Here is a 13,934-nt window from a genome sequence, read left to right as displayed (position 1 = left end):
AATTTGGACCCACTGAACTGCAGTGGCTTTGCTGTCAGGAGGAAAGCTTTAGTAGCCAATAGCTGTGGGCTCGGTCTGAAGCTATGATGGATAAGACATCAGTAGTCACCTACCTCTTCAAGGTACTATAGCTTGCAAGTGGGCAAGTGGCAGGCAGGCTCTTAAGCCTACATCAGTCTGATTCTGGGAACTTCCAATGTGGCCGTATTTTATTTTACATGGTCCCAGTGCGCATGCTGGGGCTCTGCATGGGGAAGAGCTATAAACTGAGGTCCCTAAGTGCTAAGGAAGTCCAGAACCTAGCAATCTACCCAGGACTAAATCAATAGGTACAAGTAAGTCAGCCATCGGCAGGAGTCTTCCATCTCTAGGCTACCCACTCGTGTCTGGGGCCTTTGACAGCTGCCGCATGACTCAGGCTCTGAAGGCCCAGTCTATAAACAGTACTTTAATATTTGTATAAATAGACCACAGTATTACCAAAAACAAAACAACAAAAAAATAAACCCTGCAAGAATAGATCATGGAAAATTCTCACTACACACAGGCCTCTCCTGTGCTGCCAGCACCCAGGGCCTCCCTGGCTGGTGACATGCCATGGGAATGCTTGAAGGAAAAGGGCCATCTTGTGGATATTGTAGAGTCTGAGCACCCAGACCCTTGGCTCCCTGCCCATGCTGTTGACCTCTTGATCTATTACAAAAATAATGTCAGCGGGTGGGCGGGAAGAGGAGGAAGGGGGCTGCTTGCTCAGTGGCCCGCTCTGTGGTGGCAGCACCCTCTGCCCAGGCTGCAGTGTAGGTTGGCAAGGAGCAGCAAGCAGATGGCGCTCCACTCCCTATCTCTGCACATGTCGGACAAAGGCTTGCACAAGCTGGATCAGAGGCTCCTGAGACTCTGGGCTGGCTTTGGAGAGAGAGGTGGCCTTGCCCTGCGGCGAGGGCAGGACTCCAGCAGCAGGGGAGCTGGGGGTTCCCCTTCTGAAGTATCTTGAGAGGCTGGAAAGCAGCGTGCTCTACAAGAAAAGCAGCAGTTTAATGAGGTCCAGGACCACTGTTCCTGACCCCAAAGGACAGGCAGCCCCCAAATAGCTTTCCCTGCTGACCAGCCCAACAACCATACCAGCTCTGAGCTCAGCTCCTGTTTCATCCGCTGTTTATCCCGCGGGTGCACAGCCGGATCCCTGAGGTAGCGTACTGCTTGGGAGATGAGCAGATAGAAGCAGTTCTCCATGGTGAACATCAGGAGGGACCTGGGAAGGCAGGTGTGAGCATACCTCACAAACACAGCTGAACCACAGCCCAGAGACTAGCAGCCCATAATTGTCCCAGGCCCTTAAGACTCAGGTCTCACTTTAATGTTCGGGTTCCTTCTGCTTGTGTGCTGAGTCCCACAGCCTGAGTAAGGGATTCTTTTTTCTTGTCCAGCTAAAAGAACAGAAGCAAGCAATAAAAAAAAAAAAAAAAATCAAACCAACCTTAACAATGGCCAGTTAAGGTCTTGCATACCAGTTGCCCTGGTACCTCCAAGGGTATTCATGGGAACTCCTAGCATGCCACCTTAGGAGAGGCCTAGGCTCCAGGGGCTGGATATGACCCATATTACTCAGAAGTGACAGACCAACTGGAAAGTTATGCGGGGAGGGGGAAGGGCCCTACCTCTCCAAGCATGTTGAGGGCCACGTTCACTGTGGCCAAGAGGGTTCCAAAGGAGGGGGCCACTTCAGAGTCAAAAGTGGGAGTGGTGAAACTCAGGGCAAATAGGAAGTTGTATTCCGCGAGATCCAGGGACTGAAAGACAGAAAACAGCACTCTGGAATTTGCAGGGAGCTCTCCAGAGTACAGCGCAGTGTACTGCAGAATCCAGGTTCAAGGCTAGTTGTTGAGAACCTAGTGTCATGTATGAGGTGGTAGTTAGTACCTGGTCCAGCAGAATCTGGCAGACATCTGGAGTGAAGTGGCGCAGGGCTGCCAGGGTCCTGCTGAGAATCTTGAGAAGGCCATACTGGACTGTGTGTAAGGCTCGCTGCTCTGAGGCCTCAGTGTCAGCAACAGGCTGCTTGGAGGAGCATCCAGATGGGGTAGCAACTGTGGTGGTGGCTGTGGTAGTGGCTGGCCTCTGCACTCGAGGAGTGACAGCTGAGGGGAGGCCATCCCCATTTTTGTTCTGAGGAAGAGTCAAGAAATGGAGCCTAAGTTACGGGAGATCAAAGGTGGTCCTGCCATCAGTGATGGGGCAGAGAGGGGCACTGCCTGCAGTGATGAGCTAGGGGCTTTGGTTACCTGTAGGTAGTGCTGCAGCATCTTGCGGCTGTGTAGGAGGGAGGTACAGGCCTGGCACAAATAACCCAGGTTCACCTGAGACATAGGAGGGAGGGACAGGAAAAACTCATGGAGCAACCCCAAACAGATTACTCTCCAGGACACCAGCAGGCCTCCCCTTGCACTGACTGATACTCTAACTTAGCCACCAGGAGGGCTCAGGCCTGGCTTGTTTCAGCTGCATTTCTGGCACATTACATGGTTCTCAATACATCAAAGAGATGGGGATTAGCGTTTCCACACTGCAGAAGAACAGAGGTGATGTGACCTAGTTAAGGTCATATAGACAGAAGCCCATGGACTCCTCCAGCTTCCAGGCCTTCTGAGGGTTTTGAACCTCAGTCTCCCTCACAGAGCTCAAGTTCTCAACCTATTCAGTCTCACTTCACTGTAAAGGGAAGAACTGGCCTATGGAAGCAGATTGCGCCAATCCTGTGTCCCCAAGCAAGAAAACCACACTCAGAATCAGCCCACCATTTCCCCAGACCTTTCCAAGAAGTAGTGTTCTAGGCCCACCTGGACATCACGCATAAGCTGAGGCAGGTGGAAGTGCCACTCCTTCCTGAAATGGGACAGTTGTAGGATGAAGCCCACAGTGTGATCTGCTTCCTCTAGGCAGGCTAGACTCTGTACCGTCCTCACTGCATTGAGACACTATGAGGGGAGGACAGCAGAGAATGCTCAGGGACCCAGCACACCACGTCTACCCACCTATGGAGATCAGGTCTTGGGCCCACATATGCTGAGGTGGCTGGCATTACAATGAAGGCTTCCTATTAGGTGACTCAGTCAGATTTCTTCTAGTATCTCAAAGATGAGGGCATTGATACCCTAAGTCCTACAGTCATATGTGCCAAATGGCTCTGGGTATCCCCTTCCGTGAGGTAGACAGCCCTTACCTGCAATGTCCGCTCCTGATGGACACCCACAAAGTCTAGAGCCTCAGTCAGGAAATTGTAGCGTAGAGTCTTAAGCAACCTCTCCATCAAGGATATGGACAGGCGGTAGACCCCTGGCCAGGATGGGGCATCCAGGGACTTTCGAGAGGTGCTGGGTGTCTGTAACAAATGGCACACATGCTCAGGATTGAAGCCACAGGAACCCACTGAGAGCAGCAGAGTCTGTGTGGTCCAGCTACTGGAAAGAAAAAAATCTCTTGGAGTGGACAGTTATCACTAGCATAAGGGGCAATGCTACCAGATTCAGCAAGAGTAGAGCATTCCAAACCTGTACCTGCCACTAATCAGCAATATCAGCTTGCCCATGTCCCCTGCCCCACTCTGGCTCTCAACATGCTCCCTCTAAATTTAGGGAGGCTGGGCTAGAGGAAGAAGATTTAGCAGACCGAACAATTCAGACAAGAGGTGCTGTGAAGATGACTCTAGACCAGGACACGACTGCTGCCAGCCAGAGTTAACTGAAGTCCCTAAAGGGTGCGGGGAGAACGGATGGGATGGATGGATGACACGGGCAATCACATACACGACTGCAGTCACATGCTGACTTCTGAAGGGATGACAACTGTCCTACTCTCCTGGCATTGGTGACACTTTTTTGTTTGGTGTTTGGGACTAGACTGGAGCCAGGTTCATGCTAAGCACACACTTCAGTACTTCTGGTAGCTGCATTCCTGAAATCAGGCATGGTGCCAGGGGCAGGAGGCTTTGTTCTACCAGAGAGCTGGGATAATATACGGAACAAGCAGCAAGATGGGGGCATCTGTAACCTGAGAGCTACAAGAGGCAAGATCCTAGCACTCACCTGTCCTGTGCCATTGCTGCTAAGCTGGTATACACTCAAGAGAGGCAAACAGATGCTTTGGGTGATGCCAGCTCCAGCCACTGCTGTCGCGCCCTGAAGGAGAAACCCATAATTAAGATGGAACCTTAAAAGACCTGCCAACGGGGCAAAAGACCTGACTGGCTTCGGGGAGCATGGGAATCACTCAGCACAAGCAGGATGTCTTTTCCACCCTAAGCAGCCTCCTACCTGCTGGGTACGAGCCAGGGTGAGGAGCAGGTGCAACGCAGCCTCCGTAAAATGCAGGTTCTGCTTCATGCGGAGGCTCACCTCCAGGGTGGTGAGGAGTGTGGGCAGAATGGGGAGCCTTCGGGTCACCTGTAGCCACGAGTCCCCATCCTCATCCACTTCACAAAGCTCCTTAGCCAGATGCAGTCCCAGGACACATACCTGCTGGTAGCCAAGGACAGAGAAGGAAAGGTGGAAAAGAGCAGTTGAGAGATAGAAGAGGAAGAACGCCAGTCCTGGGCCTAGCTACCCACGCTGCTCTCAGGAGTGTGGCTACTGTCACTCTTGCTTTTGCCCTGCTAGTCTCCGTGCTCGCTTCTCCAGGAAGGGCAGGTCAAGCAGCTCTGCCACTGGGTCTGACCGCAGAATTCACCTTCATCTCCAGTCTTAGGTTTTATCCAAACACAGGTGTTTTACACACTTAGTTTTAATATCGTTATTACTTGAGAATTTCCTATAGTGTATACTGACTATATTTACCCCTTCAACTTCTCTTAGATCCACCTACACCTCTCTACCACCCACCCATCTTTCTTTTTCTTCTTTTTGTTGTTGTTGTTTTCGAGACAAGGTTTTGCTGTAGCTTTGGAGCCTGTCCTGGAACTACCTCTTGTAGACCAAGCTAGCCTTGAACTCACAGAGATCTGCTTGCCTCTGCCTCCTGAGTGCTGGGATTAAAGGTGTGCGCCACCACCTCCTGGCCCATCTTTCTTTCTTAGTCACCAGGCATGGTGGTACATGTCTTGGGAAGGCAGAGGCAGTCAAATCTCTGTTTGAGGCCAATCTGGTCTACATAAGTGAGTCTCTGGCCAAGCCAGGGCTACATAGTGGGACCCTGTCTAAAACAAAACGAAAACCACCAATAAGAAACATATTGAGTCCAATTATGCTGTTCAGATATACATCTCAGCAGCCATCAGCTGCCAATAGTACCACAGCTATGGGTGGAACTTTGAACACTAAATAGACAGGACCAGAGCCGGGCGGTGGCGCATGCCTTTAATCCCAGCACTTGGGAGGCAGAGGCAGGCGGACCTCTGTGAGTTCAAGACCAGCCTGGTCTACAAGAGCTAGTGCCAGGACAGGATCCAAAAAAAACCACAGAGAAACCCTGTCTCGACAAAAAAAAAAAAAAAAGACAGGACCAGAAAAGAACCTTTCTGTGACACATGTCAAAACACTAAGTTACAGAACACAAAAGGAATGTCTTTTTGTAGTATACAATTTGACCCACATAACCATGAAATACCTTTCCTTACTTTAAAAAGGTATCAACATTCTGAGATCCAGAAGTGCTATGATCTACACTCAGAACATCTTATTTTAAAAAGGAGTAGGGTAGGGCTGGAGAGACAGTTGAGAGGTAAGAGCACTTGTTGCTCTTGCAGACGACATAGCTTTGGTTTCCAGCAACCATGTTGTGTTCAAAACCATCTTTACCTCCAGTTCCAGGGGATCCACTAGCCCCTTCTGACTGCTGGGGACATCAGGGATGCATGTAGGTACTACACAAACATACACGCAGACTAAACACTCGTGTTTATAAAACAAATATTTTTAAAATTTTTAATGAAAAAAGAAAAACAACGGGGTTGGAGAGATGGCTTAGTATTGAGGAGCATTTGCTGCCCAGTCCTGAGGACTGGAATGTGGATGCTGTAGACAGGTGGATCAGTAGGGCTTACTGGCTTCTAGCTGAGGTGAGAAAATATGAGCCCCAGGTCCCTGCTTCAAAGGAGTAAACAGTAAGTTTGAGGCTAGTTTGGGCATAGCAGGACCCTACTTAAAAAAAAAATGCTGGTAGTAACTAAATAACCTAATAGGTTGTGAGCTTACAGTTTAAAAATCACTGTTCAGGACAGGAACTTTTCAAAAATCTAGAGAAACCCTGTCTCGAAAAATCAAAAAAAAAAAAAAAAAATCACTGTTCTAGCTGGGCGGTGGTGGAGGAAGCCTTTAGTCCTAGCACTTGGGAGGCAGAGGCAGGTGGATCTCTGTGAGTTTAAAGCCAGCCTGGTCTACAAATCTAATTCCAGGACAGTCAAAGCTGTTACACAGAAAAACCCTGTCTTGAAACACACTACCTCAAGAAAGGAAACATTGTATATGTTGTATTGTGTACACACAATCAATCAATCCATAGACAGGCAGGCAGGCAGGCAGGCAGGCAGGCAGGCAGGCAGGCAGGCAGGCAGACAGACAGACAGACAGACAGAAGATGCTGCCCTGAGGCTGGTCACACACACTTCTCATGGTCTGATCTTCCTAATGCTGCCCGTGACTAGTTGTGGCTGAAACGGTAGGGAGGATGGCGTTTCTCCATGGGCTTCCCAAAGCCCTGACTTCACAGGGCTCTAGGACTCCACAGGCTTCACCTTCCCATTCTCCCTAGTGAGTGACAGCTGCCAGTATGGGCTGTCTGTGACAGAACACCTGCTGTAATCTGCCCTCACCCCATCACGCTGGTCCTTATGCCGAGGCCGAGGGCAGTCATCCGTTTCCATGCTGTCCTTGTCCTCTGCAGCGCTGCCTGATGCCAGGCTGTGGCGGGTCTGATCAAAGAGTGCAATCACCTCTTCTTGGAGAGTCTCGCAGACATTCAGCACCAGCTGGGAGTACTGCGGGATATCACTTACTGCAGAACAGATGGGAAGGGGTGCTGTCACAAGGCAGGCCACTCTCACGGCACACCAAGGTTGTCTTCCTAGGCCGGGGCTGGAAAGGCAGTTAAGTACTAAGAGGGAGGGTGTCACATTAGGGTAAAAATTCTAAGACTGACACCTTGAGACTCATAGGAAGCGTGTGTGGCACTATGTTAGGAACTATTAGCTAGGCTGCCCGCTCACCTCGCATCTCCTTCATCTGTAATACCGTAATGAAGGCAGAGAACACCTTGGCCTTGGTCTTCTCCATGAGCTGCTGGTCTGCCTGCAGCACCCCTTCCAGGACCTCTGTCAAGGGCCCAAGGATTTTATCCACAGCACCCAGCTCTCTGAAAGGACACAGTGGAAACACTGCACCAGAAGCCACAGGCAGTCTGCCCGACTCCGCTCCAAGAAATGAAGGCAGGCAGGAAGGGTGGGCAGGCCCTGCTGAGGCAGTCGGAGGCCCAGGCCACCTCTCTAGTCCTAACACTCACCGCTTCCACTGCCGCAGGAGGACAAGCAGCAGTGTACACATCATGGAGCCGAGCCGGAGGCAGTTCACCGATGTTGCAACGAGGAGCTGACAGGAGGAAGAGCAGCAGTCAGGCACATCTCTTGGCTTCCACTCAGTGTTTCCCTGGCCTTGTGCCCTCCTCACCTAGCAGCTCACAGGTACAATCAGGTGCAAGGAACTGGGGTACCTCTTTACCACTGCAGCCTCACCTCCTAGGCCCCGAGCACCATCCTAACCTCTATGCAACAACCAGATCGTGAGGTCCACGTGTGACCTCAGGGAAAGGAGACCTCCTAGACATACTTACTAATGCCTTGGTCCCATCAAGCACGTCAAGAAAAAGCTGGCGCCGCACTGCCACATCAGTCAAGTGCATGATGTCGGCCTGCAAGTGCACAGGAAAAGGATTATGTCCGAGACATTTCTCAGACTTTAAGAGCCAAGGGCCCAATGAGGCAATGAGCAATTGGAAAGTCATTGTGTCCCTGATTAAAATGAAGCTTCAATCCCTATTTTTTGGTTTATTCTTGGATCTGGTCAGAATCAAGCCCAGATTTGCCTTTTCCTCAAAACCACATCCTTTCTCTGCTCATCTGTTTTCAAAGGCTTCCCAGGGGTCAGGAAATTCAAGCCACACCAGCCACACAACCTTCAACCCCACCTATGCTCACTCTAGCCCCAGTCCTCCCTATAACCTCTCTTTCCAGTTTTTTGAGACTGGTTTCACCATGTTGTTATGCAGGCTGCTCCTAACTCATGATGCTGACTTAGCCTGGCCACCAGCATGTGCCAACCACACCTGGCTCTTCCATCCTTCCTGACCATAGCAAGTTCTTTCTACTTCTGGACTTGGCACCTGCAATTCCATCTGCCTAGACAGCTTTCTCCACAGGCTCGCCACCTGAGGCTTCTTCACATACTTAAGGTAGCTGGGGCATCACCTAAGAGAGACCACTCTGACCACGCTTATCTCATGTGTTAAGCACCACAGCACCTCAACCATTACAGCAAAGTAACAATCTCAAGTTACCTTTTTTCAGCTGTAAATTTTATAAATTTTATTAACTTACCTCTCTTAAGGTTACTCTCCATGAGAGCAGACTTATACACTGCAGTAGCCCTGGTGCCTATAGGTGTAGAACAAATATTCTAACAGCCGTGGATGGGTAGATGGGTGGATGTGTGGATGGGAGGGAGGAAGGAATGAGAGAGAAAGGGGAGGAAGAAAGGGAAGGAGGGAGGGAGGGAGGGAGGGAGGGAGGGAGGGAGGGAGGGAGGGAGGGAGGAAGGAAGGAAGGAAGGAAGGAAGGAAGGAAGGAAGGAAGGAAGGAAGGAAGGGAGGGAGGAAGGGAGGGAGGAAGGGACCAAGGCCCCCCAGGTCCATTTCCCAGAAAGCAGAGGACAGCAGAGGCACAACTTAAAGACTGCTGTCTGACTGGATTTTAAAAGGCAGCGACACGGAAGCAGAGATGCAGGCAGCCAAGCCCTGCAGCAGGCCTGAAGACTTGGAGTCTATGGTTATCACATCATAGCAAGAGTATGCACAGACCTATTCTGTGCTTAAAACTCCAGCCACACAGGTAGTCTATATTAGAAAACAAGGCAGAGAGATGTGCACAGTTTGGAAACAAGGAGCAGCAGCCTAGGTCAGGCTGTAAATCAGTAAAGAGATTGCCCAGATGCCTTGGAAAGACAAGTTCAACACCATGTGCTATGGCATAGTGTGACAGTATCAAACTATGAAAATGCCAAGAATGGTGCAAACCCTTCCCAAACACCAGCACTCTCTCTCTCTCTCTCAATGGTGAGACGATCAGTGAGTAAAGACACCTGCTGCACAAGCCTGAGGCCCTGAGTTCAGTCCCCAGAACTCATATAAAGGTGGACCTGACTGCACAGATTCGTGCACACACTAATGATAAATAAAGTTTTAAACTCACTATACAGTGAAGAGACAGCGGCCTCCATCCTTCCCTAGAACCACTGGAAACACACAGCTGGAAACACAGAAGAGTCACAGATGCCGTGTCCAGAAGGCACAGCACCAGAGGCAACTATACGTCCCATGAGAGACACACCCCGGGCTGAGAAGCCTTCAGGATGTCTAATGGATTTGAAACTTCTCTGTCCTGTCCCCAAAATGTCCTATTAAAACTCAGCCCCAAGCACCTGCCCACCCTCATCTCTTGGCATAAAATCTGTTCCATTTTAGTTCTCAGGGACAAACCCAGTTTCCTTTTATCCCAAGGAGCTGCATGTGCTTGGATATCACTGCCTTCTTAAAACAAAAGCAAGATGCCCAAGAGGTGCTTACATGACTGGTGGCAATGATGAGAAGCATCCTCCAGGCAGAGACCAGCATCTGATACTCCAGCAAGGACGTGCAGCTGCTGCCCTCTGTTTCAGCCATGTAAACTGCCAAAGACTTGACATACCCTGACCAGTAGGCAAAGCGTTTCTCGCTGGAAAACTTCTTGAGTGTATCTTTTAATGACTGGTCTAATGAACCCCTATGGTGTCAAGAAAACACAAACCTTAGTGAGAATTCAAAAGTAGATGGAAATGAGATGAAAATAGGCCCTTGTTGAGGCAGAGGAAACCAGCTCATACAGCAACCAGCTCTAGAATCAGCTCCAACATAATGAGTATGGCTGAGGTTCTTTCAGGAATGCCTCCTCCTCCATCAAATTCCAGGTACACAGAATTGTCTTAACACTAACTCTGATAACCATAAATGCCATCAGTGGACTGGCCAGGGAAAATTCACTGGTCCTCCATAAAAATGGGTCAAACCATCTTTTTGTCTGTCCTGCTTAGCAACCTAACTCAATGATAGGCCTCCGCCATCTCCCACTGCATCTCTGACTACAAGTCCATGGGAGAGTGCTGGAGACACTGCTCATTGGTAGGACATTTGCTTAGCATGCAAGAAGCCCGAGTTTGACTTCTAGCACTACACAAACACGAACAACAACAAAACCACCTCACAGGGGAAGGGACTCACTTAACTACGTAGTATATCTCCAAACATATTATCTTCATGATTAGGGCACAGGTCTCCAGAATGCTGGGCTGTGGAGGGGAGAGAGCAAAACACACTAATTACATGGAAAAAACACATCTCCATCCCACCCCTGCTGAGAGCAAAGACCTCACACTTAGAAAACAAGTAAACACACCTTTATGGAATACAAACTGGCACCCACCACTGGGCAGGGCACTATGTGCACAATGTGGAGATATCAGAGCCTTCCACCTGAGCAGGCATGCCACTCTGCTTCCCAGAGGACAGGAAGCAGGCACTGCTCTGCAGAAGGAGCGTCTTGTGAAACATTCTGTATGTTCAAGGCATGATCTTCTTCTCCACATTACAGACTAACCCTTCCCCCCTGGAACTCCCAGGCATTGCCCTACCCTCCACCATGGCTCACCTCAGATGTCTCTGAGGGAGGAGAAAGAGTTCCAAACAGCGGGCTGGTTAAATTCTCCCAAAACTTGGGTCTAGAACAAAAATACTTGTTAAAATGACACTTTTTCTTCCCCATAGTCCCTTCTCTCTAGTCCCCTTGCTAATATTTTTTCAAGTTTTAATGTCCAAACCCTAAAATGTTTTTCATAAATTAACTGTTCTTATATGAATGTAAAAAGTCCATTAATAAGCTGAGCAGCACTCTGGAGGCAGAGGCAGGGGAATCTCTGTGAGTTCGAGGCCAGCCTGGTCTACAGAGTGAGTTCCAAGACAGCCAAAGATATACAGAGAATCCCTGTCTCGAACAGTCCGGACCCAGGTTCAATTCCCATCGCCCACATGGCAGCTCACGACTCTGTAACTCCAGTTCTGGGGGATCCAACACCCTCACTCACATAGAGTATATATAGGCAAAACCAGTGCACATTAAATAATAATAATAATAATTAAAAAAAAAAAACCCTCAAACTAACAAAACAAAAACCCCAGCTAGATGAGGTGCTAGAAGCCTTTAGTCTCTGCACTTGGGAAGAGTGCAGAGGGTTACAGGACTGCTCTAAGTTTGAGGTCAGCCAGGTATATAAAGCAAGCTTCTGGTAAGTCAGAGCTAAACAATAAGAGCCCGTCCCAAAAAAAGCAAACAAGAAAAAAGAAAGAAAAAAAAAAAAGTCAGAGTCTTGGGTGTTTAACTGTATGCTAACTGGTGAACTCCTAAAAACCTACTTCCATTTTACAGATATGAAGAAGCACACTCATGAATCAGCTACCACTCAGAAGAGACTTACTTGGTTCTGAGGACAAGCATAGCACTGTCCCTACGATCTTGCCACAGGGCATGAAGGAAGGCAATGGCTGCACGATGCAAGAGGGGTGGGCACCAGTATCGATCTTGTTGCTGGGAATCAATCAGCTCCAGCACCACATGGAGACAGCTCCACACACCAAGGCTGAATTCCTGTAAGAGGAACAGGCAGGCATTCAAGTTCCCTAACTGCACTTCCAAGAAATATGCTCAGCTCCATCCAAGGAACAGGCTCACCTTGGAGCCATTGCTGCCATCCTTCACTTCCAGATTCAGAAAGAGCTCGATGAGACCTGGCTGTGTCTCCACAGCGACTGTAAGGAACTCCAGAATCATGACTTTGATGCGCATGTCCTCAATCTTGCTCTGAAGGCGGGTCAGGAAGGCATCACGAATGGCAGCTGCATCACTGCCCAGGCAGGCATACACTGACATTGGGGCCACCTGGAGACCAGAACACACAGGTTTAGGGCTCTGTGCCTCGAAAAACTCCAGGAGTTCTGCAGAAAGGCAATGAGAAATTCCAGGAAATTGAAAATAAGAAAACAACCCAAACTTAAATTTCTGGAGTGAAACCAATGTACAGAAGAAACAAAGAAGTAAGGGCTGGGGAGATGGGTCAGTTAAGTGCTTGCTGCACAAGCATGAAAACATGAGTTCAGATCCTTAGCCTCCATGTAAAGATTGAGGCCGAGGAGCCTTCTATCTCTAGTACTGGGAAGCAGAAAGCAGAGGACCTCTGGGTTTGCTGATGAGCAAGTGTAACCGACAAACAAGCTCCAGATTCAGTGAGACACTCTCAAAATGTAAGATGGACAGTAATGGAGGAAGACACCCAATGTTGACCTCTGGCCCATATAAACATGCACACACGCATGTGCACACATGGCTGTTAAACATTTCTCACAGCTGAATTAAGTAAAACATGAAGTATCTGTCTACCTATTAGACTGATATAAAAGAATTGATGATGCTATCATGGTAAGTATATAAAATTTGGTGTTAAGACTACAAAGTGGGCAGGGCAGAGTGGCTCATGCCTTTAATCCCAGCACTCGGGAGGCAGAGGCAGGCGAATTTCTTTGAGTTCCACAACAGCCAAGGCACACAGAAAAACCCTCTCTCAAAAAACTAAAAGAATACAAAGTGCAGGGGCTGGAGAGACAGTTCAGTGGGTATAAATACTTGGCTCTTAGCTGGGCATTGTGTCGTACACCTCTCATCTCAGACTCAAGAGGCAGAGGCAGGCGGAGCTCTGTGAGTTTCAGATCAGCCTGGACTACATAGTTAGGACTCAGTTTCCAAAACCAACCCACCAAACAAGAACACCTTTTCTTGCAGAGAACCCAGGTTCAGTTCTCAGAACTCACAGAGTAGCTTACATTCATCTGTAACTCTAGTTCCAGGGATCCCATGCCCTCTCCTAAACTCTTTGGGCACCAGGCACAAAGGTGGTGTGCATATATACATATACACATGCAAACAAAACACTCATACACATAAAAATAAATAAAAAGAAAAATCGGGGCTGGAGAGGTGACTCAGTGTTGAGAGCAAGCACCGCTCTAACAAAGGAACTGAGTTTGATTCCTAGCACCAACATCAGGCAGCTCACAACCACTGGTAACTCCAGTTCTGGTGATCCATTATTTCTAGCCTCAGTGGGCACCTGCACTCAAGTGCACATACCCAAACACATACATACATACACATAATTGAAATAATAAAATTAAATTACATTTAAAAAGGACAAAAGGAGACTATTACAAGCTTTTCAGTCAAGAGTATGTAAACAACAAAGAGCACATCAGAGTACAGGAAATACCTAAATCTTTTACTTTTTTAATATTTCTATTTTTTTCCACTCCAGACAGGGTTTCTCTGTGTAGCTTTGCAGCCTGTCTTGGAACTTGCTCTGCAGACCAGGCTGGCCTCGAACTCACAGAGACCTGTCTATCTCTGTTCCTGAGTGCTGAGTGTGCACCACCACCGCCCGGCAGTATTTCTATTTTTTATGTGTATGGGTATATTGGCTGCATTTCTGTCTGTGCACCACCATATGTGTGCCTGGTGCTCATGTAAGCTAGAAGAGGGAGTCAGGTGCTGCACGGTCCTCACTGCACTTAACTGTTCCCAATGAGGATAGAGACATGGA

The 13,934-nt window shown here is 48.7% G+C and overlaps 1 protein-coding gene across 1 annotated transcript in view; it reads right to left on the bottom strand.

Annotated features, from left to right (window-relative positions):
• Nucleotides 1-433: 433 nt before the first annotated feature.
• Nucleotides 434-13,934, bottom strand: part of Nup188 (nucleoporin 188) — a gene marked incomplete at its 5' end in the record, with an annotated part of 55,328 nt that continues 41,827 nt past the window's right edge. Inside the window, 19 exons of the mRNA XM_050155215.1 lie at nt 434-1,015; nt 1,123-1,252; nt 1,354-1,427; nt 1,659-1,790; nt 1,921-2,166; nt 2,283-2,357; nt 2,838-2,975; nt 3,221-3,379; nt 4,083-4,175; nt 4,311-4,511; nt 6,803-6,984; nt 7,196-7,341; nt 7,489-7,574; nt 7,816-7,893; nt 9,823-10,018; nt 10,513-10,580; nt 10,940-11,009; nt 11,763-11,932; nt 12,017-12,444. Of these exons, the coding sequence (XP_050011172.1) occupies nt 839-1,015; nt 1,123-1,252; nt 1,354-1,427; nt 1,659-1,790; nt 1,921-2,166; nt 2,283-2,357; nt 2,838-2,975; nt 3,221-3,379; nt 4,083-4,175; nt 4,311-4,511; nt 6,803-6,984; nt 7,196-7,341; nt 7,489-7,574; nt 7,816-7,893; nt 9,823-10,018; nt 10,513-10,580; nt 10,940-11,009; nt 11,763-11,932; nt 12,017-12,444 (2,849 nt within the window). The remainder of the gene's footprint in view (nt 1,016-1,122; nt 1,253-1,353; nt 1,428-1,658; nt 1,791-1,920; nt 2,167-2,282; nt 2,358-2,837; nt 2,976-3,220; nt 3,380-4,082; nt 4,176-4,310; nt 4,512-6,802; nt 6,985-7,195; nt 7,342-7,488; nt 7,575-7,815; nt 7,894-9,822; nt 10,019-10,512; nt 10,581-10,939; nt 11,010-11,762; nt 11,933-12,016; nt 12,445-13,934) is intronic.

The sequence above is a fragment of the Alexandromys fortis genome, unplaced genomic scaffold (assembly GCF_014885135.2).
Source record: "Alexandromys fortis isolate MF-2015 unplaced genomic scaffold, M_Fortis_MF-2015_v1.1 scaffold_72, whole genome shotgun sequence".
In the NCBI taxonomy this organism is placed as follows: domain Eukaryota; kingdom Metazoa; phylum Chordata; class Mammalia; order Rodentia; family Cricetidae; genus Alexandromys; species Alexandromys fortis.
The sequence above is the reverse complement of the archived record's forward strand: the minus strand, read 5'-3'. Positions and strand labels throughout refer to the sequence as shown.